This window comes from Sciurus vulgaris (genome assembly GCF_902686455.1).
Source record: "Sciurus vulgaris genome assembly, chromosome: 11".
In the NCBI taxonomy this organism is placed as follows: Eukaryota; Metazoa; Chordata; class Mammalia; order Rodentia; family Sciuridae; genus Sciurus; species Sciurus vulgaris.
The window spans coordinates 25,138,956-25,166,416 of record NC_136472.1 but is presented as its reverse complement, the minus strand read 5'-3'; the positions used below and the strand labels follow the sequence as shown (position 1 = coordinate 25,166,416).

Here is a 27,461-nt window from a genome sequence, read left to right as displayed (position 1 = left end):
AATCTAGGACCAGAACTCCTGCTTGCCAGGAGACCCAAGATGGGGAATCTGTTCCACTTGCAGCCATAGTCTTGGGAATGTGGGAGACTGAGGCATCAGAGTCTTAGATCTACCTGACACTTAAAAATAGGAGTAAAGTCGACTCACCTCCCAGGTGTTCCCCACAGAACTAAGAATGCTGACAGATCAGCCTTAAGTTCATAGTGCTTAAGGGACACCTAGGGAGAAGGTATGATCAGGTGAGAGGAGGTCTCCATGGATCTGTACCTTTTCCCCTTCCTAATCAGGCAGAAGATCTCAGGGGACGGAGGACCTCACAGGCCTTTTAGGGGAAAAAAAAAGGAATCAATGAGAAATGTGAACGTATTAAATTCACCCAGTGCTCAGAGAGCACTCACTTGAATGGAGCTGTTCACAGGCAATGGTACCACACCTGCTCATCAGGAACTTAATCATATGACTTGCCATAAACTGACAGTACTCAAGAGGGTGGGTTTGAGCTTAGGGAAACTGAAATGGCACCTCTCAAAGCCTGTGGTGTGGAAGAGGTACAGAGGGGTGGTTCCCAGCCAGGGGTGATTTTACCCCAGAGGACTCTGGGTACTGTGAGGAGCCATTGGCTGTTGTCCAAGGTGGCTGGTGAGGGAGGTGCTGCTGACATGAAGTGGGGAGAGCCAGGGGGAGTGTGATACATCCTCCAAGGCACAGGACTGTCCACTTGGCAGAGAATTCCCCAGTGCAGTGTCCACAGGACTGCCTGGATGTAGCCTACTGTAGATTAAGTAGATCTGCTCTGAATTCCCAAGCATTGAAATTAGGTGTGGAGCACATGGGAATTCCTTACTGTGCTTGACCACACCTGTGTGTGTTTCACATTTAATGTGACAGAAAATTTTAAAGATGCCATAAGAGAACTTTGTGAATGAATGGGCTCTACACAAGCGCCACTCACAAATATTCTTAATTCAGCCTTGACTACATTTAGAGTTGCAGAAAAATGTCATACATTTCAACTACTAAGTAAAGAAAAAACTATAATGAGACATTTTAAGATTCAAGAAAAAGTTTAACACAATATGTTTTGCACATGTAAAGACTGAGTTAAGGGCTGGGGATATAGCTCAGTTCATAGAGTGCTTACCTTTCAAGCACAAGGCCCTGGGTTCAATCCCCAGCACTGCAAAAATAAATAAATAAAAAATCTAAAAACTGAGTTAAACATTATTTTTTATAGAGAAAGAAACACAAAACAAAATTAGCACATAATTACATAAGTACTTCAAATAATTAAAGAAAATAATTACATAAAAGGATAAAATGTTTAAGTACAATTTTTAAGTGTATTCTATAATATGTCCTCATAAAGTTGAGTTTCTGCAAAAGTCTTTCAACCAAAGTATTTCTATGATGAAAGTTTGCTTTAATAACTCTATAGGAGATCAATTTTTAAATTTGTATCTGTGAATGCTTGTTGTAGGAAACTGTTTTTAAAAATATTTTGTGATATTAAATTGCACTTGTTCATATAACACTTTATGTTTGTCATAAAAATTGATTTCATTTCCTAACTTGGTCAAGATTAACCATTGATCTTGACCTTGGTTCTTCAGTTTCAATTTAAACCCCACAAATCCTTTTCTTTTAGAATTAAGAGTATATCTAGGATGGGAATGTATCTCAGTGGTGGAGCACCTGCCTCGCATGCACTATCTCTAGCACCATGATAATTAAATAAAATTCTTAAAAAAGAATAAGAAATAATCCATATACATTCCTCCTTGTAAAAAGTTATTTAGAAAAAACGTTTTATTTTATTAAATTATTTTTTCATTTTTACAGACTGCATTTGATTCATTGTACACAAATCATGTACATCATTCATTTCTGTGGTTGTGCATGATGTAGATTCATACCATTCATGTAATCATACATGTACATAGGGTAATGATTCTGCCTCAGTCCACCATTTTTCATACCCGCTCCTCCCTCTCATTTCCCTCTACATAACCTGAAGTTCCTCCATTCTTCTCTTACTCCCCACCCCCTTTATATATCATCATTCACTTATCAGGGAAAACATTAGGCTTTGGTTTTTTGGGATTGACTTATTTCACTTAGCATGATATTCTCCAATTCCATCCATTTACCTGCAAATGCCATAATATTCTTTTTACGACTGAATAATATTCCACTGTGTGTATGTACACCACATTTTCTTTATCCATTCATCTGTTTTAAAGAATAATTTTTAAAGTCTCCAGGACCTTTACTTCACCAACGCCAAAAACCGAAATCAATCCAATATCCAACAAGTGAATTTTATTTATTGTGGTATATTAATGCAATGAAATTCTACTTAATAAAAAGAACAAACTATTGGGATCCAAAACACAGATGACTTTCAAAAACATTGTGCTGAGTTGAGTGAAAAAAAAAAAAAAAAAGCCAGATACCAAAGCTTACATTCATATATGCCTGGGAAGAGGCTAAATTAATCGATGATAATAGAACTTAAAGCAGAGGCTGCTCAGGTTGGAGAGAGAGGTGCATAAAAAGAACCAAGAGAAGTTTCTGGGATGATAAAATATCTACAGCTCAGTTGGGATGCTCCTTAGTTACCCAGAGATAAAAGTTTCTCAAAAACCATTGAATTGTACATTTAAGGTCTTTACATTTCACTAGATTTAATTTTAAGTTGATTAAAAAGTAAAACCTATCCGGGAAGGGAACTACAAGAGAGGGAAATGACTGAATCAGAATAGCTGGATCTGGTCCCAGACATGTTCCTGATTTATCTTGGAGCATCTCATGGGTGATACCCACACTTGATTATTCCTTTCCTTTATAACATTAAACCTCTAAATTTTTATCTGAGTACATGTCCACCTGGAATAAAATAAAAATTATATTACCCAGGCTTCTTTATAACTTCAAGGGGATATGCACTTATTTTGTCACTTCTCTTTTAAGGATGACAGAAACTTGGCTTTGTGACTGGAGCTCCAACAGCCCTCTTGGGCCATGAGGTAAACACTGGAAAGGAAGGTATTAAGGATGGAGAAACAAGATAAAGAGAATGCTTCTACCCTGACATGTTTACTTTTTTACTTCTACCTTGTTTCAGATCCTGATCCTTGGAGCTAAAACCTAATCTAAACAATGTTTGGACTCCAAAACTATCATATACATTAGGAATTCACATTTCATATTCATTGACTTCACAGGATGTCTATGAGAAGTAATAGATGTGAAATGGCTTTGAAATAATAATAACAAGGTATTGTCCAAATATAAGGTTTACCAATTACAATATTAGCAAATACAAGAATGACTTCCTTGCATATTCACACCATTTGGAAAGTTGGTATTGTTCAATTGGAAGATAATATGTTACTACCACTTCTATGCCTATATCTTAATGATATCCCAGCAAGAAAGCTCCCTCACTCCAAGGACCTCACATCTGACTTAAGCCCGTCCCAAATGATGAAGACAAATAATGTTGACACAATCTTGACATGATTCATTCAGCAGCGATGAGTGTCTATCATCTGCCACTCATCATGCCAACTGCAAAGTCACATGGAAAAGGGCACAGACACCAAAGGGGGTGAAGAAGTGAGACTGATAACTCAATATGACCAGGTAAGTTTGGTTAACTCTTGGAAAAACATGCCCAGGTGGGATTACTCTTCTATAATTGGAACTATACTATACATTCCTTGCTTGAGAAAATAAATTCAAGAATGAAGAGAAAGAGCAGCAAGAGTTGACTGATAGTAAAACTCACTGGAAAAGAAATAACACCATATATATATTACCCTTTTTACATTCACTGTATCCAAGAAATTAAAAAATGCACAAAAATTTCAAAATACACAAAATCTGCCCCCGAAATGCATTGCTCATTATAGACTTCAACAAAACATAAGGACTACAAGTTTTATCAAGGGTTAGTGGAAACATGCTTTGATATATCAAAAGTCCAGGACATTACTGGTGGAAATTCACCTACATTAGCAAATTGCTATGTGAGGAATGAATTTGCAGTGAATTGACCCGAAACCTTAGATGCAGGAATACAAGTGTAAACAGGACCCATTCTCTGTCCGCAAGGACTCCAAAGGTAGTTTGGCCCTCATTCACAATTCCTAGGCATTCACATCCCAGATCTGCCTTCCATCCATCAGAGGGAGATGAGAACTGGGTCTGCTCTTAGGAAATCTGTGACATTAAGGGCATCCAGGACAAGGTTACAGAATCACAGTGAATTTCAGTTGCTTGTCTCAGGTGGCACAGTCGTTATGTAGTAGATTTGGACTTTATTCAGTCAATCTAGGGACAGAGTCAAATCTTGAACTAACTTTCTATGCCCAGGTGCACCAATCTCCAAGAAACCACCTCACCAAACCTCTTATGGAAAACATTCCCTCCTTCAAGACATACCTGATGTTCTAATAGCCATGTGCTCAGTCAGGGCAGAAACCCTGCCTCATGTAAGCCCACCCCATAATCCCATTATCTTTTGCCAATGCTCACTCTCCCAGTCTCCTTTGCAGGTGGGGGTGAACTTGTGACCTAGTTCTGCCCAATAAAAATAAAGGCACTGTGCTGAAGAGTTCCTTAGAATTATTTCTCAAAATAAGGAATGGGCCTCTCCCACTCTTCATATGAAGATATGACATTTGAAACAGCTGCCATTCTGCATCTTACAGCCAGGATGACAATATAGGGAGCTGAGGAGGCACCAATCGAGTATGATAGTTACAGAATTAGGAAAACGCCCTCGAACCATTGATCTGCAAATTACTCCTTTAGCAGTCAAGACATGATTCTGTGCTTAAACCAAGACTGGGTAAACTTTTTCCTATAAAGTTAGAGAACAAATATTTGGGACATTGCAGATCATGCAGTCTCTGTTACCGCTGCTTGATTCTGCCCATGTGGCATGGAAACAGGCACAGATAGCATGTAAAATATGGGCATGACTGTCATCTGGTAACTTTATGATGGACATTAAAATTTGAATTTCACGTAACTTTAATGTGTCAAAAAATCTTATTCTTCTGATTATTTTTCTCAGCCGTTAAAAACACAGAAGCCCTTCTTAGGTTACAGCTCACACTGTTATGGGGCACAACTTAAGAACAGACAGATCACCACTGAGAAGTCCAAATTTGAGAGTCTTTATAAAGCTGGCCAGCTGACTGTCTCACACGATGCCCCAAAAAATGGCTATTGGGAGAACAGCCCCGACCACAGGGTTGTAGGGGTTCTTATACCAAAAATCACATTAATCATAAGTGTCTGTTGCTATGATTTGAAATTACACATTAACATCATGAGATCATCGACAAAGGGGGAAGTGGGTCAAAATGACCCTTACCTAGGTACAAACTAAAGAATGTTTGTTAATATCCACACAATCACCGTTCACATGGTACATTGTTTAGAAGCAAGAGTAATCAAAAGAGAGCAATTCTTTACTACATAGGAGTTACCATTGTATATTATTAAACATGTCACACCAAGTAACTTATGATGGGCACAGAGGTGGGGTGTTCCCACGGGAGAAGCTTATCTCCTACATAACATGGACTCTCAGAGCAAAGTGGAGTCTGTGTAGTCATTTCCCTTAGAGTCTGGCCTACAACATTCTCATGGAGCCAGATCTGTCAGCCCATCACAATACCACTCTTGCTCCTACCATGGAATTTTAGGCATGAGAAGCAGGTTAAGAGGAGGAAGTCACCCAGTGAAATACCAAAGTCTTCCTGGGACTCCCCTAAGATCACACTGGTGAGGAAAACTGGTCAAAACATGGACTTTTGTCTCCAAGTGCCATCAACCTTCTCCTGATCTGCGTGCTAACCTCAGAGGTGAAGTGAATATAGCCAAGATCACACTGCTGATAGGTGACTGGGTGAAATTCCATTTCATGTGATCCATACCCAAGTTCTAAACGCTTCGCACTGCTGACTACGGGAGAAGATGTGGAAAGCCTCCCAATGTCAGCATACTACCAGATATCCACATGTGACATAGTTACGACAGAGTTTGAAATGATCCTATGGAGTTAGAGTAACTCGTTAAAAATACAACAAAAATGAAGAAGAGGTGAGCTTTTGCTCTGCTCCTTCACAGTTGTCTGAAATCAGATCACACTTTTAGTTTCCCCGTTCACAATATTCTTCGTTTCGTGTCTTCATTTTTATCCCATCCTCGAGTTCACTTTTCTGCCCCACAACTTCCTGATGGCATTTTTCACTTCTGCATTTCTGAGTGTGTAGATGATGGGGTTCAGCATGGGGGTGATGACCGTGTAGAACACAGCCACCAGCTTGTCCTCGGTGTAGGTAGAGGCGGGTCGCAAGTACAGGAAGATGGCGGGTCCAAAAAACAAGATGACTACCGTGATGTGAGAGGCACAGGTGGAGAGGGCTTTGCGCCTCCCCTCTGCAGAGCGGTTCCTCAGGCTGGACAGGATGACGATGTAGGAGGACACCAAGAAGAGGAAGGAGAATACAGAGAATAATCCACTGTTGACGAACATAATAACACCTACCACAAATGTGTCCGTACAGGCAATCTTAAATAAAGGATGAAGGTCACAGAAATAGTGGTCGATCACATTGGGACCACAGAAGGGCAATGGAATGGTGATGAAAATTTGAATTATGGAGTGAAAAAAGCCCCCCATCCAGGAACCAACCACCAGACGGTGGCACACAGGCCGGCTCATGATTGCTGTGTAGTAAAGAGGTTTACAGATGGCTACATAGCGGTCATAGGCCATCACCGCAAGCAAGAGGATCTCAGTGACCCCAAAGAAGTGGAAGAAGAAGATCTGGGCCAGACAGCCCTTCAGGGAGATGGTTTTAACCTTGGCAAGTAAGTCGGTGATAAATTTAGGGACCACAGTAGAGGAGTAACAGATCTCCACCAGGGACAGGTAGCCAAGGAAGAAGTACATGGGGGAGCACAGACTCTTACTGATATTTACTGTCAGAACGATGATGCCGTTGCCCACCACGGTGGCCAGGTACACGGGGAGAAACAGCACAAAGCATGCTCTCTGCACCTCTGGATCCTGGAAGAGGCCTGTGATTATTAACTCAGTCACGTTATTTGCACTGGCCATGGATTCAGTTCAGGTGTGCTGGATGCCAGATCGTGAGAGGCCTGCAAAAAAGTAAACTGTGATTACTACATAAACTCACCTCACTGGTAACACCTAAAGAGTGTAAACCAGTTCACGCTAGGCATGCTACTCAATCATTCATTTAGCCAACACGTAATCATTCAACATTAATTTTTAGCAATCTAACACTAAATCGTTTTAATGAATTTACTTTTATTATTAGAAAATGAAGGCTTAGAAAATTATTATTTATCCATGATCACACAGAAAATGGTGAATTCTGGGACTTAGAACCAACATTTCTTTCATTTGAAGGTTTTAACTCACCAGAAGACAATTTAGAATTTTGTGAATGCTAGTGAATAACCTGTATTTATATTATCTGCATTGCATTTTGATAGCATTCTCCTGGGAAATCCCCTTTACACACACCATTGTTCCTGTATTCCTTATTTCTTTCACCTGTCCCTCAGGGACTTACTTCTCACTGACAACCCTCCTTTCCCAAAATCCTCTGTGCTGTCTTCTTTCCTCCATCACTCCAGTCTTCAGCTCACACAGGTCGACGTTCTTCCCCAATCTCACAGCTTCTGACAAATGCTCACACACTCTGGGGAGAACTAAACTCAGTAGTTTTTCTCCATCATTTCACTTTACTTTTCATACTTGCCACCACATAAACTACTGAATCCTACGCTCGAACAGCATGTCCTCTGAGAGCTTGCTATAGCGGCCAGTTGCTGTCGTGGTTCAAGGTTGGTAGTCCCTAGCAAAGCGTCCAATAACAGGAATGAAGACATCTCTCTAAGTTTCCTCCCTGGTGCAAATACTATGAAGTTGTTACATATCTAAACAGACACCAGATTGCACAGAAGAAATAGAGACCATAATACATCCTCAGGATAACAACATCATGTAACTCAAAACAATATTCTCTAGATAAAGGTGTCCAAATTGAAGTTTTAATCATATTTTATCGATAACAAATAGGAAAAACATGAAAAATTTGATTCCCTGCTCTAAGACTTATCCCTATATTTTAATTTTTATCTGATTTTTGTACTGGAAGATTTCAGAAACATACTATTTGTTACCAATTCGTTTTTAATTGACAAATAAAAATGTTATGATCAATATGTGTACTGTAAAATGATTCAATCAAGCTAATTAACGTATCTGTCACTTTACCAACCTATTATTTTTAAAATATAGCAAAGATATTAAAAATCCATTCTTTAACAATGTTGGAATATACTCAATGTGTCAAAGACATATCTGCGTTTCCATGTTCATTGCAGCATTATTGACAATAGCCAAGATGTTGTGGTAACCCAAATGTCCTTCCTCAGATGAATGGCTAAAGCATGGCGTATACACACAATGGAATATCATGCATCCTTTTTAAAAAGAAGAAAGATATATTAGAACTGAGCATGCACCCCAAACAGCAACAGAATCAACAAGGAAAACAAGATCAGGATGTGACAGATGGAAACAAATCAGTGTGTGTCACAGCCCCCTGGCGAGGACACAAGCTGAGGTTTAGGATTTGGTAAAGTCCTTGAAATTCAAGGAGCTGAGAAATGACTATTCTGCAACCAGAGAGGTAGCAGAGATGAGACCTTGGCATCTCAGAGATGCAGAGCACCCTTGACCCTTGCCTTTTTCATCCTTACTTCACTCTGTAGTGTACTTGGGTGCAAGGAAAAGTCCCTGTATTACTCAAGTAAATAATTTTTGGTCTAAGCTAGTTTGAATGGGTTTCTGTGTCTCAAAAGCAAAATTCCTAAGATGGAAACCTAGGGGTGAAACAAAACTTAGTTATATCAAACACAGAAAGAAAGGTTTTCTCATATGTGGAAGCTTAAAAAAAAATCCTACTTGAATGTAGAATAGTGATTACCTGAAGATTGGAAATGGAGTAGGGGACAACTGGATTTGATTAGTGCACAACGTATGTATACATTTAAATGTCACACTGAACTCCATTAAAATGGACAATTAATAGATGTTAATCAAAAAATACATAGAACCAGTGCAGGCCATATAGCCCATCTCGTAGAGTGCCTGCTTCTCATGCTGGAGGCCTGGGTTCTAGTCCCCAGCACTCTGGGATTGTGGAAATAACAAACAAACGAAAAAATACATAGCACTAGCAACAAGAAAGTTCAAATTAAACTACTAGTTAGAAAGCACAACTGAAAAATATTACATCTACAATAGGTAAGAATTTTTTTAAAAATACAAAACCTTAAAATGTGAAATGCACATAAAGACAAAATCATAAATTATACTGAAGGACACAAAACAACAAATGAATTAATGGAAAAGCATATTTATATCCACCATTAAAAAACAATGTTTTTCAATAATAAAACTCAATGATTTGTTTTAATTTTTCCTAATCTAAAAATATATGAATTATTTCATTGTCATTTCATTGTCAAGAAAAACTGTATGTTATTTATGTGATATGACAAAATTATTCTAAAGTTCATCTGCAAGAAAAATATTCTAGAAACACTAAAAACATACTAAAAATGATTGATGAGGTGAGTTTTCCTTTCAGGTATTCACTTCTATACTGACTATAAGTTAAGTTTATTGAGAAGTAGATGATTATGTAAAAATTTTTTGACAATTATAATAGAGAATTAATCATGCAAAAGTAGATATAAAATATACTATTCAAAAGATTGTACTGGAACAAGTGTTAAACCCTTTGGGGAAAATTAAGTTTGATTATCAGATTTTCACACCCATCAAAATTAATTTTGAATTAAAGAATTAGAAATCAAAATCAAAATCTCTAAAGAACACGAAGCAGAATTGGTGATCATAATATGGAGGTAAAAAAAAAAACTTATGTTAGAAGTCTAACATAAGAGATAGTAGATAGTATTTGACTACACACACAAAAAAAACTAATACCAAAAAGCATAAACAAAATTATTATCCAAATGATAAAATCAAAAAAATGCTAAACTATGTATAATAAGACTTAAGAGCCCACTAGCTTAAAAATCTTTCATATCTATAAGAAATGTTACTTAACAAACCTATGAGATGCATATAATTACTATCCCTCCTATTTTTTCCTTATGAGAAAACAGAAACTGAGAAGAGACTTAAATTTCCTATAGTTACATAGCAGTGGAGCCAGAATTTGAAACTAGGCAGTCCAAGCCAAAATTCCATGCTTTTTAAAGGGTAATACTGTATCATTTACAAGACTAGGGTACATACTAACACAGCAGTGAAGAGTTCAAATTAAATATGACCTATTGTTAGAAGTCAAAGGTACATTTAGTTGTGTACATAAACACATCTTATCTGAACTTAAACTCAATCCATTTTTGACCCATTAGCACAATTCAGGTAAATGTATGTACCTTAAAAAAATTTGAGAAGTCCAGGTTTTCTAGGTTTCATCCCCAAGAGGAGGAATACCTGATAGCCTTCCTCTTTGAAATCTATTTTTTCCTTTTCCATCACATCTTTTCTGTATTAATTCCTATGTCTGCTTCCCCTCATGCCTATTTATCTGTTCCTAGCATGTCTCCAAAGTAGCTGGTGAGAAATGTTTCCTTTCTCCCAACAACGTTGCCTCACTCAGAAACCAGGGAGTGGAAAGGTGATCAGCGTACATAAAAGACACAAACAACACATGAGTGAGTAGAAGATATGTCAGGTGACCTGCTGTGCCTCAGACCAGAGCATAACAGGATGCAGACAACGCCTAGAAAAAGATACGACGGTCTTGATGCACCCTTATGACTGACCCAAATAAAGTAGTGGAACCTCTACCCCAACCACAGCTCTCCCTTGTAATTGCTAAATAATGCCTCACAGAATCTAACATTGTAAAGGGCTTTCAAAATTACCCAATATTATGCTATGCACATTTTACTGAAATTGAAATTATCAACTTAATTCATTGCCTCCCACCCACCCAAGATCATCACACCTGACCCCCTCATTTCACAAATGAACGCCTGTGGATCTAAGAGAAAATTTTAGTTACCGAACATCCTACAGCTGTTTAGAAGTCTTGCACCTCATTTCTAGTCAGGTTACCTACCTGCAGGTCAATAGAGCTGGTGTGGCTTTGTTCTGCCTCGGAACCAGGAAATAGACCAGTGGATTTCAAATATACTCAAGTGTCTCCCGTTTAGCATGAAGTTAGCCACTCGGCTGGAATAAACCATTACTTAAGGACCTGTTCTGATTTGGGAAAACTTGGATGGGAAGGAGCATTGGATCCCTTCCTGAAAATTCTGACACTTCAGCAAATAAGTTCTCTGGGCTGATATTACCACCCTGCAGATTTCTCACTGAGAAATGAACAAACTCTCAGGTAAACCACTCTGAGAGTGGTACCGAAGAGAATATGCAGAGATATTCCCTTCTCTTCATAGATGAGGTGACAGAGGCTAAGAGAGTTTGCCTTCCCAAAACCACACTCCAGTCACTTTCCAACTCAGAAATCAGTGCTCTCTAAACAATACTAGGCTGTCTTAAAACAGTGTGGGGTGGTGGCTGCTACTGCAATTGCAGGATAGGATTCATCCCCAAGGACAAGTCACTAGTGGTCCTGAGAGCTTTTGGAAAACAAAGAAATGATGTCTTTGTTTAATCACAAAGAAAGAACTAATCAGAAGATCTATATCAGGGTTAATATTTGGATTTATGATTTTTAACAAACGAAAGCAATAGAAATAACAAACTCAGAGATCATATGATCCTCTTTTGAAGTAGAAATCCTACCCACCCATATAAACTCCAGAGGTTGTGATTAAATGGTGAGAGCTTTGAATTATTTATAATGAATTAAGTCACATGCTATAATCAAGGGACCAACTCCCCTGCTGAATTTCTTTTCTCTACAGTGAAACTTTCTAAATTACCTATGATTTGAGGAAAGGCTCAACTGTCTCAATTACTTAGTGAAATTAGCATGAAGTTTTTGCACTCAATAACAAAGAATTAATTCCCCCACTTTTTTGTTTTGATATCCCATTAGGATCCTTGGATTACTTTTTGGAATATATATATATATATATATATATATATATATATATATATGTCATTGGTGTACCTTTGTTTTATTTATTTATATGCAGTGCTGAGAATCAAACCCAGTGCCTCACACATGCTAGGCATGTGCTCTACCAATGAGCCACAACCTCAGCCCAATAACAAAGAATTAAAAGAAAAAAGTCTGAAATTAGGACAGAAATGGGTTTTTGACCCAAACTTGCCTACTGAAAATAAATATAATAATAATAATGATAATAATGAGAAAGAAGGCCCCTGGGCACTGGTTCTTGTTCAGTAGTTGATTAACTATCTGCCTGTAGCCATGACATTTCACCTCCCCACTTCTTACTCCCTGTTTCTACTTCTATACAAAATGACTGCATTTTCCCTAGATCACCTTCCTCATCTGACATTCCTGTCCTGACATTCATATATTTATGCATCATATTCATATATAAAATTACTCAGTCTATCTGTGTCTTCATCCCTCTATAGATGATAGAGGTCATAATCATGGAATATTTTATTATTATAATTATTATTATAATTATTATATAATATAATATTATATAATATTATATAATTATTATAATTATTATAATAATTATTATTATAATAATTATTATAATTATTATTATAATTATTAGGACATATTAATTGTACAAAACAATGGGACTCATTGTGACAATTTCATACACACATATAACATACTTTGATCATGCCCATCCTCCCTATTCCCCACTCACCATTCCTCCCAATTCTCCTCCTCTTCCTGAATAGTTCCCCTTCTAGGAGAACAGCGTAGTAAAGCAAAAAGATCAGGAGAGGAAGATGGGAAGGGAAACGAAGGTACTGGGGAAAGAAATTGATCAAATCATCTGCATGCATAAATATGGCATAATGAATCCCACTGTTATAACTAAGTATAATGCATCAGTAAAACATTTTAAAATAATTCCTCTTCTCCTTTTGGTCATCGCTCTTTAAATTTCTTTTTCTAAATTCCACATTTGCGAGAAAACATATGATGCTTATCTTTCTGAGTCAGGCTCATTTCACTTAACATGAGGATGTGCAGTTCCATCCATTTTCCTACAAATGGCATTATACTTTTATGGCTGAATAACACTCGTGTGTGTGTGTGTGTGTGTGTGTGACATTTTCTTTATCCATCCGTTTGTGAGCATCTAGGTTGATTCTACAATGTGTCCATCATGAGTTGTGCCATGACAAATGTGGGAATGCAGCTTTGTCTGTCAAATGTTGACTATGATGCCTTTAGATATGTACCCAGGAATGGTCTGTCTAGATTGTAAGGTAGATCAATTTTTTAGTTTTTTGAGGGCCTTGCATACTGTTCTCTATAGCAACTGCACTAATTTACATTTTCTCCAACAGTGTATAAGCATTTCTTTTTCACAACATACTTGCAAGAATTTGTTGCTTAATATTCTTTTTCAGTATTTTTTTAGTTGTTGATGGGCCTTTATTTTTATTTATAAGTGGTGCTGAGAATCAAACCTAGTGCCTCACACATGATAAGCAAGTGCTCTACCCCTGAGCTACAACCCCAGTCCCTGTTTAATATTCTTGATAACAGCCATTCTAACTGGGATGAGTTGGAATCTCAGTGTACTTTTGATTTGGTTTCCTATTTGACTAAAGATGTTGAGCATTTTAAAATATACATATTAGCCATTTATACTTCTTTTTAAAAAGTGTATGTTCTGATCTTTTTTTTTATGTCCACAAATCTTTATTGAATATTACAGTACACCAAGTTCTGTTATACTTGCTAGAGAAACATCAATGAGCAAATCAGACAAAAGTTGTTAACTTCAAGGAACTCACATTCTGATGGAAAGAGAGAGTTATAATCCAGGGCCAACTTATCCATTAGGCCCAGTGGACATGGATCTCAAGGCCCATGATACTCCTAGGCACTCACAACAAGATTTGATTTTACTTTATTTTGAAATTAGAAGAAAAAACACAAATATTGTGATGATATATCCTCCTGGATTATATTTGTCGTTTTACCAATGCATCCAGAAGGTGTAATTTTAAATACTATTTTTATAGCACAGGGTCCTATGGAAGTCATATTGTGGAACTGTAAAAAGCACAATGAATGAGTAAACATATAGTATGTTAGAAAGTGAGAAGTTCTGTAGAGGGAAAACAAGGCATGTGTGATAGAGTGTGGGATAAGGTTATTTGCAATTTTAAATAGTGTTAGAGAAAGCATCACTGTGAATGTCTGCTCACAAAGTGAAAAGAGTCAGGTAGATTTCTGGGTGATTGGCATCCCAGGTAAGCATATGCAAGCATATGCATAGCCCTGAGATAGGGGTGTAATTGGCAAGTGAATGGATCAAAGACACAGGAATTAGACCAGAGACCCTGCACCTGATAGAAGACAAAGTAGGCCCACATCTTCATCATGTTGGCTTAGGATCAGACTTCCTCAATAAGACTCCCAAAGCACAATAAACCAAGCAAGAATCAATAAATGAGATGGACTCAAACTAAAAAGCTTTTTCTCGGCAAAGGATACAATCAAGAATGTGAAGAAAGAGTCCACAGAGTGGGAGAAAATCTTTTCCACACGCACTTCAGATAGAGCACTCATCTCCAAAATTTATAAAGAACTTACAAAACTTTACAACAAAAATACAAAGAATCCAATCGATAAATGGCCCAAGGACTTGGACAGACACTTTACAGAAGAAGACACACAATAAATATATGAAAAAGTGTTCAACATCTCTAGTAATTAGAGAAATGCAAATAAAAACAACTCTAAGATTTCATTTTACTCCAATTAGAATGGCTATTATCAAGAACACAAACAATAATAGATGTCGGCTTGAATGTGGGGAAAAAGGCACACTTTTACATTGCTGGTGGAGTTGCAAATTGGTGCAGCCACTTTGGAAAGCAGTGTGGAGAATCCTCAGAAAACTTGGAATGGACCCACCTTTTGACTCAGTTATCCCACTCCTCGGTTTATACCCAAAGGACCTAAAATCAGCAAACTACAGTAACACAGCCACATCAATGTTTATAGCAGCTCAGTTCACAATAGCTAGATTGTGGAACCAACCTAGATGCCCTTCAACAGATGAATGGATAAAGAAACTCTGGTATATATACACAATGGAATACTATTCAGCCATAAAGAAGAATAATATTATGGCATTTGCAAATAAATGGATGGAATTGGAGAATATCACGCTAAGTGAAATAAGCCAAGCCCAAGAAACCAAAGGCTGAATGTTTTCCCTGATAAGTGGAGGATGATATATAATGGGAATGGGGGTGGCGAATGAGAGAATAATGGGGGAACATTAGAATTGTAGAAGAAAATGAGAGGGAGGGGGGTATAAAAAATGATGGAATGAGACAGACATCATTGCCTTATGTACATGTGTGATTACACAAATGGTATGAATCTGCATTGTGTACAACCTTAGAAATGAAATTATGTACTCCATTTGTGTACAATGAATCAAAATGCAGTCTGTAAAAAATTGAAAGCTAAATAAAAATAATAAAATTAAAAAAAAGTTTAAAAAATTTATTGCAGTAATTGATATTTGAATTCTCAATCAGCCTTATGTATGTAGGATATATTTCAGTTGGTCATGGTGCAAGATTGTTTTTATACATTGTCAGATTGAATTTACTAAAAGTTTTTGAGAATGTTCATGGAACCAGAAATTGGAAGTCTTCTTTACTCTCATTCAAAAGAAAAAAAAAAAAACCTTAATGATTTCAAATCCCTGAGTGAGAACTGTAATGCCCTGCAGGTTTGCTCTAGTCATGTGCTAGACTTCAGTTTGTTCTATCTACTGTGTTTAGTTGTTCCCATTATAATTTTGTGACTGTGTTAGAAGACATAAATCAAATGAAGTCTATCTATGATCTGATTTTCCGTTTCCATAACTCATATCTCCATTTACCAACGTAATTATGAAGTAAATAGATGTTCTAAGATTGTTTAAAACACTAATGAATAAATAGATAAACATCAGGTTACTATAACTACATAAATCTTTAAAAAATATTTTTCAGTCACATAGAAATAGTGAGAGAAAATTGAGTCAACAAACATTTGATCTGGCAGTGTGGAAATAAGTGATAAATTCTTCTTCAGTGGAACAAACTACATGAACTGATGTATTATTTTTGTCAATTATCATTTTGACTATTTTTCTATGTTTCTGAACGTCTTTTGTTGTATCTTCTGGATCATAATAATGTGACTGGTCTATTGGCATATTTGGAGGCATAAACATGTGAGAATTCCCAGTGAAAGTGATTAAGGAAAAATCAGTCTTGGATACATTCCAGTTGTAGGACACGCCTGTTCATGTGGTTTCTTAGTATAAAGCCTTCAATGATCTACATCTTTGTTATGGAATGCTGTCCTTAAGGACTTGATATATTTGTTTGAACAGATGCTTCAGTAGGCTTAAAGCATTGTCTACACGAAGAAGGATAATGCTGTCTCCTAATCTCTCGCACAATATTAGACTATACCAATAGCAGCAGAGACACATACAGAACTGAAAGTAGTTATTAATAAAGTTACTGGAAGAGAACTTACAGAGAAAATATTACTTGTTACAAAGGTTATTTGCTATCTTTCTACATGAATGTGTGATTTGTTTGCATTTTTGAGAAGTTATTCTATTATGGAAATTTTTCATTTTTCTATTTTCAACATAGAAGTAATTTGAAATTCATCTACAAAGCTGGTAATGATCTTCTGCAAATGTTAGAAGACTCTGGAGACATTGGACATAGATGTATTGTTTTAAATATATTCACAGGAAAAAATACCGATTTTATCTTCTGCATGTATCCTGGGTTTAAAAGGGATTTCCTGCATTTTACTAGTGAAGTAAAATGTTCTCATTCAAACTGTAGATGAGATTCCCAAAATAAGACATTAACAATTGACAGAAAAACTAGAATTTTCAATTAATTGAATTTTTCATTGCATAGGCAATTGTATCCCTTGAGTTTGCAATAATTCAAATGTTGGGCAAAACTTCTGTGGGAAGATAATGGCTGGTCTCTTTTTTAATGAGAGTTATCATGAATACATTTAAAAATGATAAGAATAAATTCTGCAACCATTTTCTATCCCCAAGATTTGTGCTTGATCGTGAACAGTAGAGGTGACAAGGTGATTGCTGAGTCAGCACTGAGATTCCATCCACTAGCTGCATAATCTTGGTGCAGACTGAACTTTAATGAGTTTGTGGACACTCTGTGATGCCTGGAAGTTTTCCTTATTAGGCTGATGTGATAGAAGGTAGATGCTATGTGCACACTAGTTGGTTGAATCAATAAATAAAAGATTGAACATAGAACACAACTTCTACCGCATTCATCTTTACTTTAGAGGTTGTGGTCCTCATTTATGGTCTTGGAAGTTAGTGTCTACTGAAGAACAGATGGAAATAGAGTGATGGGAAATCATTTTGGATGTTTGAGCATTGGGGAAAAATTTGAGCAGATGAGCATGGAGAATTCCAAGAGATGATTTTAGGCAGTTAGCAGGAAAGTCCGGGAGGCCATGAATACATGTTGAGGGTGTGTTAAAAATCTCCTGTAGGATTTTGAGCAAGGAGTGATATGATCTGAATAAGATTGAAGAGATAAATTGTGTTGCTTCAGGAAATAGGCTGGTTGGAATCTAAGAGGAAAGTAGGTAGAACTGGCAAGTGGCTCATCAAGTATCAGGGATGTAGACTTTGCAGTGAAAAATTTGCAATATATGAGAAAGGTCAATAGAATTAAGGGTATGAATAAGTAACATGAAAGGAATAATGAATGGATGTTCATTATGTGTCAAAATATCAGAACTGGGACTAAAAAGTTATGTGGAAGGAAATTCCATTTTATTAGATAAAGGAAACCTGAGAAGGAACAGATTTAAGATGAAAAATTAAAACTTCACTTTTATAATACTTATGGTCATCTAGTTTGTTTTGAAAATTAAATAGTTCCAGATATTCTTTTATTTATTTATTTAAAACTTTTTTTTTAAATGAAAGGTAACTTACATAGAGGAAAATGTATAAATCATTAGTTTACCTGTCAATAATTATAATTAATCTATTGCTTGTATATAACCACCAGGAGGATCAGGAAATTCACATGACCAGATCCTCATACATGCTCCAGTCACCTGTCCTGTCCTTCAGCTCAAAAGTAATCACTCTTATGAGTTAAAAGTCCTCTATGGTCTTTGTAAATATAATTAAAGAATGCAGTATGTATTATTATGATTGATTATTATACTTGAAGTGTTTTATTTGATTCAACCACATTATTTTTTTTGCCAATGATATGATTCTATATTTATTTTTATTTTGTATTTTTTAAATTTATCTTTTAATTTTTTACACACTGCATTTTGATTCATTGTACACAAATGGAGTACATCATATCATTTTTATGTACACGATGTAGATTCATACCATTCATGTAATCATACAGATACATAGAGCAATGATTTCTGTCTCATTTCACCATTTCTTTATACCCCACCTCCCTCTCATTTTCTTCTACATAATCTAACATTTCCCCATTTTTCTTTCCCTACCCAACCCCCCACCCACATTATATATCATTCTCCACTTATCAGGGAAAGCAGTTGGCCTTTGTTTTCTTGGTATTGACTTCTATCACTTATTCTCCAATTCCATCCATTTATTTGCAAATGCCATAATATTATTCTCCTTTATGGATGAATAGTATTCCATTGTGTATATGTACCACAGTTTCTTTATCCATTCATCTGTTGAAGGGCATTTAGGTTGGTTCCACAATCTAGCTATTGTAAACTGAGCTGCTATAAACATTGATGTGGCTGTGTTACTCTGGTATGCTGATTTTAAGTGCTTTAGGTATAAACTGAGGAGTGAAATAACTGGGTCAAAAGGTGGGTCCATTCCAAGTTTTTGAGGATTCTCCACACTGCTTTCCAGAGTGGCTGCACCAATTTGCAACTCCACCAGCAATGTAAAAGTGTGCCTTTTCCCCCACATTCAAGTCAACATCTATTATTGTTTGTGTTCTTGATAATAGCCATTCTAATTGGAGTAAGATGAAATCTTAGAGTTGTTTTAATTTGCATTTCTCTAATTACTAGAGATGTTGAACACTTTTTCGTAGATTTATTAATTGCTTCCGTAAAGTGTCTGTCCAGGTCCTTGGGCCATTTATCGATTGCGTTCTTTGTATTTTTGTTGTAAAGTTTTGTAAGTTCTTTATAAATTTTGGAGATAAGTGCTCTATCTGAAGTGCATGTGGAAAAGTGTTCTATCTCCCACTCTGTAGGCTCTCTCTTCACATTCTTGATTGTATCCTTTGCCGAGAAAAAGCTTTTTAGTTTGAGTCCATCTCATTTATTGATTCTTGCTTTGATTTCTTGTGCTTTGGGAGTCTTATTGAGGAAGTCTGATCCTAAGTCAACATGATGAAGATTTGGACCTACTTTGTCTTCTATCAGGTACAGAATCTCTGGTCTGATTCCAAGGTTCTTGATCCATTTTGAGTTGAGTTTTGTGCAGGGTGAGAGATAGAGCTTTAATTTCATTTTACTGCATGTGGATTTCCAGTTTTGCCAGCACCATTTGTTTAAGAATCTATCTTTTCTCCATTGTATGTTTTTGACTCCTTTGTCTAGTATGAGGTGTCTGTATTTATGTGGTTTTGTCTCTGTGTCTTGTATTCTGTACCATTGGTCTGCATGTCTATTTTGGTGCCAATACCATGCTGTTTTTGTTACTCTTGCTCTGTAGTATAGTTCAATATCTGGTATTGTGATACCTCCTTTTTCCCTTTTTCTACTCAGGATTGTTTTGGCTATTTGAGGTGTCTTGTTCTTCCAGATGAAGTTCATGATTTTTTTCTCTATTTCTATGAGGAATATCATTTAGATTTTAATTGGAATTGCATTGAATCTGTATAGCACCTTTGGTAGAATGGCCATTTTGACAATGTTAATTCTGCCTATCCAAGAACATGGGAGATCTTTACATCTTCTAAGGTTTTCTTCAATTTCTTTCTTTAATGTACTGTAGTTTTCATTGTACAGATCTTTCACCTCTTTTGTTAGATTGATTCCCAAGTTTTTTTTTTTTTTTTGAGGCTACTGTGAATGGAGTGGTTTTCCTAATTTCTCTTTCAGAGGATTCATCACTTATGAATAGAAATGCAATAGATTTATGCATATTGATTTTATATCCTGCTACTTTGCTGAATTCATTTATTAGTTCCAGAAGTTTTCTAGTGGAGTTTTTTGAGTCTTCTAAATATAGGATCATGTCATCAGCAAATAGTGACAGCTTTATTTCTTCTTTATCTCTTTGTACCCCTTTAATTTCTTTGGTCTGTCTAATTGCTCTAGCAAGTGTTTCAATGACAATGTTGAATAGAAGTGGTGAAAAAGGACATCCCTGTCTTGTTCTAGTTTTTAGAAGCAATGCTTCCAGTTTTTCTCCATCAAGAATGATGTTGGCTGTGGGCTTAGCATTGGGCCTTTACAATGTTGAGGTATCTTCGTACTATTCCTATTTTTTCTAGTGTTTTAAGCATGAAGGGGTGCTGTATTTTATCAGATGCTTTCTCAGCGTCAATTGAAATAATCACGTGATTCCTATCTTCAAGATTATTGATGTGATGAATTACATTTATTGATTTCCAGATGTTGAACCAACCTTGCATCCCTGGGATAAACCCCACTTGATCATTGTGCACTATCTTTCTAATACATTTTTGTATGCGATTTGCCAGATTTTGTTAAGTATTTTTGCATCTCTGTTCATTAGGGATATTGGTCTAAAGTTTTCTTTCCTTGATGTGTCTTTGGTTTTGGTATCAGAGTGACACTAGCCTCATAGAATGAATTTGGAAGGGTTCCCTCTTATCTATTTTCTGGAATACTTTGAGGAGTATTGGTATCAGTTCTTCTTTAAATGTCTTGTAGAATTTGGCTGAGAAGCCAACTGGTCCTGAGCTTTTCTCCGTTGGTAGAGTTTTGATAGCTTCTTCTATTTCAGTGCTTGAAATTGATATGTTTAGATTGTGTACGTCTTCCTGATTCAATTTGTGAGAATCATATGTCTCTAAAATTTTGTCAGTGTCTTTGATATTTTCTATTTTGTTGGTATATAGGTTTTCAAAGTAGTTTCTAATTATGTTATGTATTTCAATAGTGTCTGTTGTGGTTTTTCCTATTTCATTATGGGTTCTATAATTTGAGTTTTATCTCTCCTCTTCGTTAGTGTGGCTAGGGGTTTATCAATTTTGTTTACATTTTCAAAGAACCAACTATTTGTTTTGTCAAGTTTTTGAATTGTTTTTCTTGTTTCATTTCATTGATTACAGCTCTGATTTTCATTATTTCCTGTATTCTTCTATTTTTGGTGTTGATATATTCTTTTTCTAGGGTTTTGAGATGTAATGTTAGGTCATTTAGTTGTTGACTTTTTATTTTATTAATGTCTGTGCTCAATGGAATGAACTTTCCTCTCAGTACTGCCTTCAGAGTGTCCCAGAAATTTTGATATGTTGTGTCATTGTTCTCATTTACCTCTAAGAAATTTTTCATTTCTTCCTTGATGTCTTCTGTTATCATTGCATCACTCAATGGCATATTATTTGGTCTCCAAGTGTATGAGTACTTTTTGTTTCTTATTTTATTGTTCATTTCTAGTTGCTTTCCATTATGGTCTGGTAGGATAGAGGGTAGTATCTCTATTTTTTTTTGTATTTACTAATGGCTTCCTTGTGGCATAACTTATGGTCTATATTGGAGAAGGATCCATGAGCTGCTGAGAAGAAAGTATATTTGCTTGACGATGGATGAAATACTCTGTAAATATTCATTAAGTCTATACATTGATTATATTATTTAGTTCTAGTTTCTTTGTTCAATTTTTGTTTGGAGGATCTATCCAATGATGACAGCAGTATGTTAAAGTTCCCCCACTATTATTATGCTTTGGTCTATTTGATTCTTGAGATTGAGAAGGGTTTGTGTGATATGCATAGATGCACCATTGTTTGGAGCATAGATATTTAAAATTATTTTATCTTGCTGTTTTATGCTTCCCTTAAGCAGTATGAAATGTCCTTCTTTATCCCTTCTGACTAACTTAGGTTTGATGTCCACTTTATGTTATATGAGGATGGAGACCCCTGCTATTTTACTGGGTCAATGTGCATGGTATATTTTTCCCCATCCTTTAGTCTGTGGATGTCTTTTACTATGAGATGATTCTCTTGAAAGTAGCATATTATTGGGTCCTTCTTTTTAATCCCATCTGCCAGTCTATGTCTTTTGATTATTGAGTTTAGGCCATTAACATTCAGGGTTATTATTGTGATATGATTTGTATTCCTGGTAATTTTGGCTTATTTTCTGTTTTTCACTTGACCGGGTTTCTCCTTTGTTTGGCTTTTCCTTTAGGGTAGTTAGTCCCTTTGCTTAGTTGCATTGTTGTTTTTCACTTCCTCCTCACAAAATATTTTGCTGAGAATGTACTGTAGGGCAGGTTCTCTGTTTTTAAACTCTATTAACTTTTGTTTATCGTGCAAAGATTTTATTACATCATCAAATCTGAAGGTTAATTTTGCTAGGTATAGGATTCTTGGTTGACATGCATGCTCTTTCAGATCTTGAAATATATTGTTCCATGCCCTTCTTGGTTTTAGATTCTGAGCTGAGAAATCTGATGGTACCTGTATTGGTTTCCCCTTATACGTAATCTGACGCTTTTCTCCCACAGCCTTTAAAAACCTATATTTATTTTGTATGTGAGACATTTTCATTATAATGTGTCTTGGTGTGGATCTGTTGTAATTTTGTCAACTGGTGCTCTGTAAGCCTCTTGTATATGATTTTTCATTTCATTTTTCAGGTTTGGGAAATTTTCTGATATTATTTTGTTCAACAGGTTGCTCATGCCTTTTTTTTATACCTTTGTGCCTTCCTCAAACCCAATGATTCTTAAATTCGGTCTCTTCATGATATCCCATAATTCCCTGAGGTTCCATTTACAGCTTCTTGTCAGTTTGTTCAACTTTATTTTCAAGATTAAATATTTTGTCTTCATTGTAGGGGATTCTGTCTTCCACGAGATCTGTTGGTGTTGCTTTCTATTGAGTTTTTATTTGGTTTTAATCATTTCTTTCATTTCAAGTATTTCTGTGTTTTTTTTTTTTTTCTTTTCAGAATCTCTCTTTATTGAAGAGTTCTTTTGCTTCCTGTATTTTCTCTTTTAAGTGTTTATTGGAGTGGTCATGCCTTGCCTGCATTTGCTCTCTTATCTCTTCTTTTGCTTCACGGATCATTTTAAGCATGCAGATTCTAAACTCTTTTTCTGTCATTTCTATGCCATGCTATCTCTGGATTCTATCACAATAGCATCTCAATTTGATAGGGACACCTTTTCCCCTGTTTTTGATATTGTTTCTATATATATTCCCCTCTAGCAGTGAAGATTAGAGATACTGAAGTTCCCCCCTTGCAAGCTTCTTATGACACTGCAGTTTTCCAGTACCTGTCCTTTGAAGGGGAGATCAATACCAGTAGCACCCAATACAGAGAAAATGCAGGTCTGAACCACAGAGCCCCCATAAAGACTTTAAAATTATTGTAATGAACAGGAGCAGTTCGATTACTATTTACAGTATTTCTAGTTGTGAGCAAGAGGACGGAGAAGGGTGCAGGATGTAAATGAGTAAATAGAGGTACCTGTCAAAGGGCCTCCAGTCTCCTGTAGGTGTCTCAGGAAGGGAGCCACCCTTCCAAAGATGATGGTCATGCCCTCAGGAATAATTCAAAATGCCTGCATCAGCCTCCAAAGAACCTAGGGAGCCCCAGTGAGGGTGTGATGAGTCAGCACTGAGGCAGGTGCAGGGTTCCTCAGCAGTTGTGGGGAGGCAGGCAGGCTCAGCTACTGGCCTCTGTTCTTGGTGTGGGGGCGGGCAGGCTAAGCAGCAACATCATCCATGTGGGGGGGGGTATGGGAAAGGGCAGGTGGGATCAGCACCAGGTCCCACCTCGGTATGTGGGAGCTTCCGAACTCAGTGTAGGGGCAGGCAGGCTCTGCACATACCCTTTTAAATTCAAGGAGAGATAGTGGTGAAGACAGAAAACTATATTGTTCTTTGAGCATGTGCAGTTAGGAAAAGGAGGAATGATCAAGGAAAGACCTTAAAAGAAGGGTTCAGCAACTTGGGAGGATATTTGAAAGTGTGATAGCTATTGGTCATACATTGAATTACATGAAACAATTACTGTTATTTTGTTCTTTTCCTCCCAAATCTTCCTCAATTTCATGTTGAGTTTCAAAGCTCCACCATAATGTGAATAATGTGAATTTTTTGTATGTGGGGTCTTCCCAGAAGTCAACAAATTAAAATAATTAGAGTGGTCCTTGTTCCAATAAGACTGATGTCCTGTTAGAAGAAAGATTTGGATGTAGGGACAGTGACATGTAACACAAAACAGGTATCTGTAAGCCAAGGAGAAAGGCCTGAGACGCTGCTTTTTCTCAATGTCTTCTGAAGAAATCAATACAGCACAGATGGTGATTCTGATTCTCTAGTGTACCAAACTCTTGAACAATAGATTTCTGTCCTTATGCAGTTTGGGATACTTTATTACAGCAACATTCACAAAAGAACATGAATTATGCTACTGAAAAGTGAGGTGTAGCTACAAAAATACCTAAAACCGTGGATGTAGCTGTGGGATTGGGTAATAGGTAGATGGTTGGGGGAGAGTCGTGATTCATGATAGAAAAAGACTATATTGTCTCAAAGAGACTGTGGGTGCAACTGTGAACATCAGAAGGTGGTGCTGCTGAGGGTTGTGAAAGAGAAAGGAGAACTGCTCAGAAGGCCTCTCATGTGCTGGAGGACACGCACATCATCAGAGCAGAACACACCTAGAAATATGAAAGGTAAGGTGCTTCTGGTTGAGGTGTCCAGGGGATAAGAGAGATGAGCGGAAATTGGAGGATTGTTATTGATTTAGTCATAGAACCAATAATGACTTATGGTCTAGAGTTTTACATGTTATTTTAGCCACTATTAATATGTAAATGACCTTAAGTGAATCTGTGGTATTACACCATTTTGACACCATGTGTTTATCATGAAACACATTTTCTCATGAAATGCATGAAAATTCAGTTTCTCATGAAATTCAATTTTCATTTCTTGTTAGTTCACATCTCCTTTGATCACATAATAATGGGTTCCTGTAAGAGGTCTACCCATAACCCAGCTGACTTATAAATTCCAGCACTGTGAATTGATGGCATGATACAAATAAGACACTTATTAGGAGAATGATCATGTTGTCATTTAAATCCTAATTCCATCACTACACTTAGGTTAGGAAATCCTGTCTAATTTCATTATTACTGACATGTGCATTAGACAACTGGACACAAGTTGATGCTTCTTAAACATATTTCAGAAGATGAATGAATGAAGATTGGGATTTTAAAACTCCTAAGGATTCTTCATGGTTTTGTAGGTGAACTGCTTTACTATCTCAAAAGAGCAACAATAAAGGATTAGAAGGAATGGAGGAACAATGTAAGTTACTTTGTCCTCTTGGGCCTCACACAGAATCCAAAGGAGCAGAAAGTGGTTTTTGTTATATTCTTGCTCTTCTCCATCTTGACCATGGTGGAAAATCTGTTCATCCTTATCACCATAACCTTCAGTAAAACCCTGGGCTCACCAATGTACTTCTTTTTTTGCTAGCTTATCATATATGGATGCCATTTATTCTACAGTCATTTCTCCCCAAAATGATTTCCAACTTGTTCTTAAGGGAAAATATCATATCCTTTGAGTTTTGTATAACTCAGCTATTTACAGGACACTATTTGGACGGTCAGAGGTCTTTCTTCTGTTGGTGATGGCCTATGACTACTATCGGACATCTGTAAGCCCTCCAATATTTGTTTATCATGAGGCCATGGGTGTGTGTTGTGTTGCTGGTAGTTACCTGGGATGGAGGTTTGTTGCACTCAGTAATTTAATTTGGGACTATTTATGGGCCCCCTTTCTGTGGCCCCAATATCATTGATCATTTCATATGTGACATGTACTTCTTATTTAAACTTGTCTGTATTGACACCTATGTCATTGGCCTCTTGGTGATGGCCAATGGGGGACTCATCTGCACAACTGTTTCTGCTCTTACTCATGCCTTATAATGTCATCTTTCACTCTCTGAAGAACTTGAGTCAGGAAGGGAGGCAGAAATCTCTTTTCACCTGGGGCTCCCACATCACTATGGTTGTCCTCTTCTTTGTTCCCTGTATTTTCATGTATACAAGACCAGTAAAGACTTTTCCCATTGACAATTTATTAAGTGTGGTTTACCCAGTCACAACCCCCATGCTGAACCCCATCATCTACACTCTGAGAAAATCAGAGATGACAAACGCTATGAAGAGACTGTGGGGACAAAAAGTCACATCAGGTAGGAAATGAGTGTTTCCCTCTATGGGGAGAGTCGTCTTACCATAAAAATGTCTTCTTGGGAAGCATAACATTTGTGAAACTGATGCTAACTTCTTTTCCCTCCAATGTATTTCTGGTAAATACAATTAAAGAGTCAAATATGTGATTGTACTTCTAATAGTTTCCCTATTTTAATGTAAACTCTATAATGTCTTGTCTGTCACTACTAGGAAGTTCTCATGCACATGTAATAGAGTGTTTATCTAAATAGGTAATAAATTAATGAATAAAATTTTGGAATCATTGCACTGATTTTATTTAATTTTTGCTTTTATTCTTATTCCTTGATTTGCTTTTCTTCATCTTATTTTTAGACTTATTTTTATGTTGATCCTCTTTATTATGTTTAAAAAGTTTAATGCTATATAAATACCTTCATTTGATTTCCATTTCATATGTAAATTTTAGTACAGAAATTGTACATGGTACAAAATGGAATACTAAACAGTAAGTAACATTAAAAGTAGAACCCACACAACATGGTCAATTTTAGAAATCGCTACTGCTCTCTCTTCAGAATCTCTCAATACTGGTCTCAGATACAGGTAGCAAACTGTTTTTCTGTTTCTTCAGATAAATAGTCATATCACTTGTGACAACCTGGGTGAAAATGGAGGACATTGTATTAAGTGATAAAGGCTGGACTCAGATAGACAAGTACTGTATGAAATCATTTATTTATAGAATCAAAAATAGCCATAGT

At 36.6% G+C, this 27,461-nt stretch overlaps 1 protein-coding gene and 2 pseudogenes across 3 annotated transcripts in view; 1 reads left to right on the top strand and 2 right to left on the bottom strand.

The window, feature by feature from the left end:
• The window catches only part of LOC306638507 (leucine-rich repeat-containing protein 59-like), an 88,199-nt pseudogene that overhangs the window by 17,146 nt on the left and 43,592 nt on the right, over positions 1 to 27,461 (bottom strand). The window lies entirely within an intron of this gene.
• Positions 5,753 to 7,439, bottom strand: LOC306639086 (olfactory receptor 4B1-like). Its single transcript, XM_079102517.1, has one exon. The coding sequence runs from the start codon at positions 7,139 to 7,141 to the stop codon at positions 6,212 to 6,214; it is 930 nt and encodes a 309-aa protein (XP_078958643.1). The 5' UTR covers positions 7,142 to 7,439; the 3' UTR covers positions 5,753 to 6,211.
• On the top strand, positions 9,682 to 26,728 carry LOC306638508 (olfactory receptor 4A47-like; annotated as a pseudogene). Its single transcript has 2 exons — positions 9,682 to 9,693; positions 25,802 to 26,728. The product of its transcript is annotated as an olfactory receptor 4A47-like (transcript).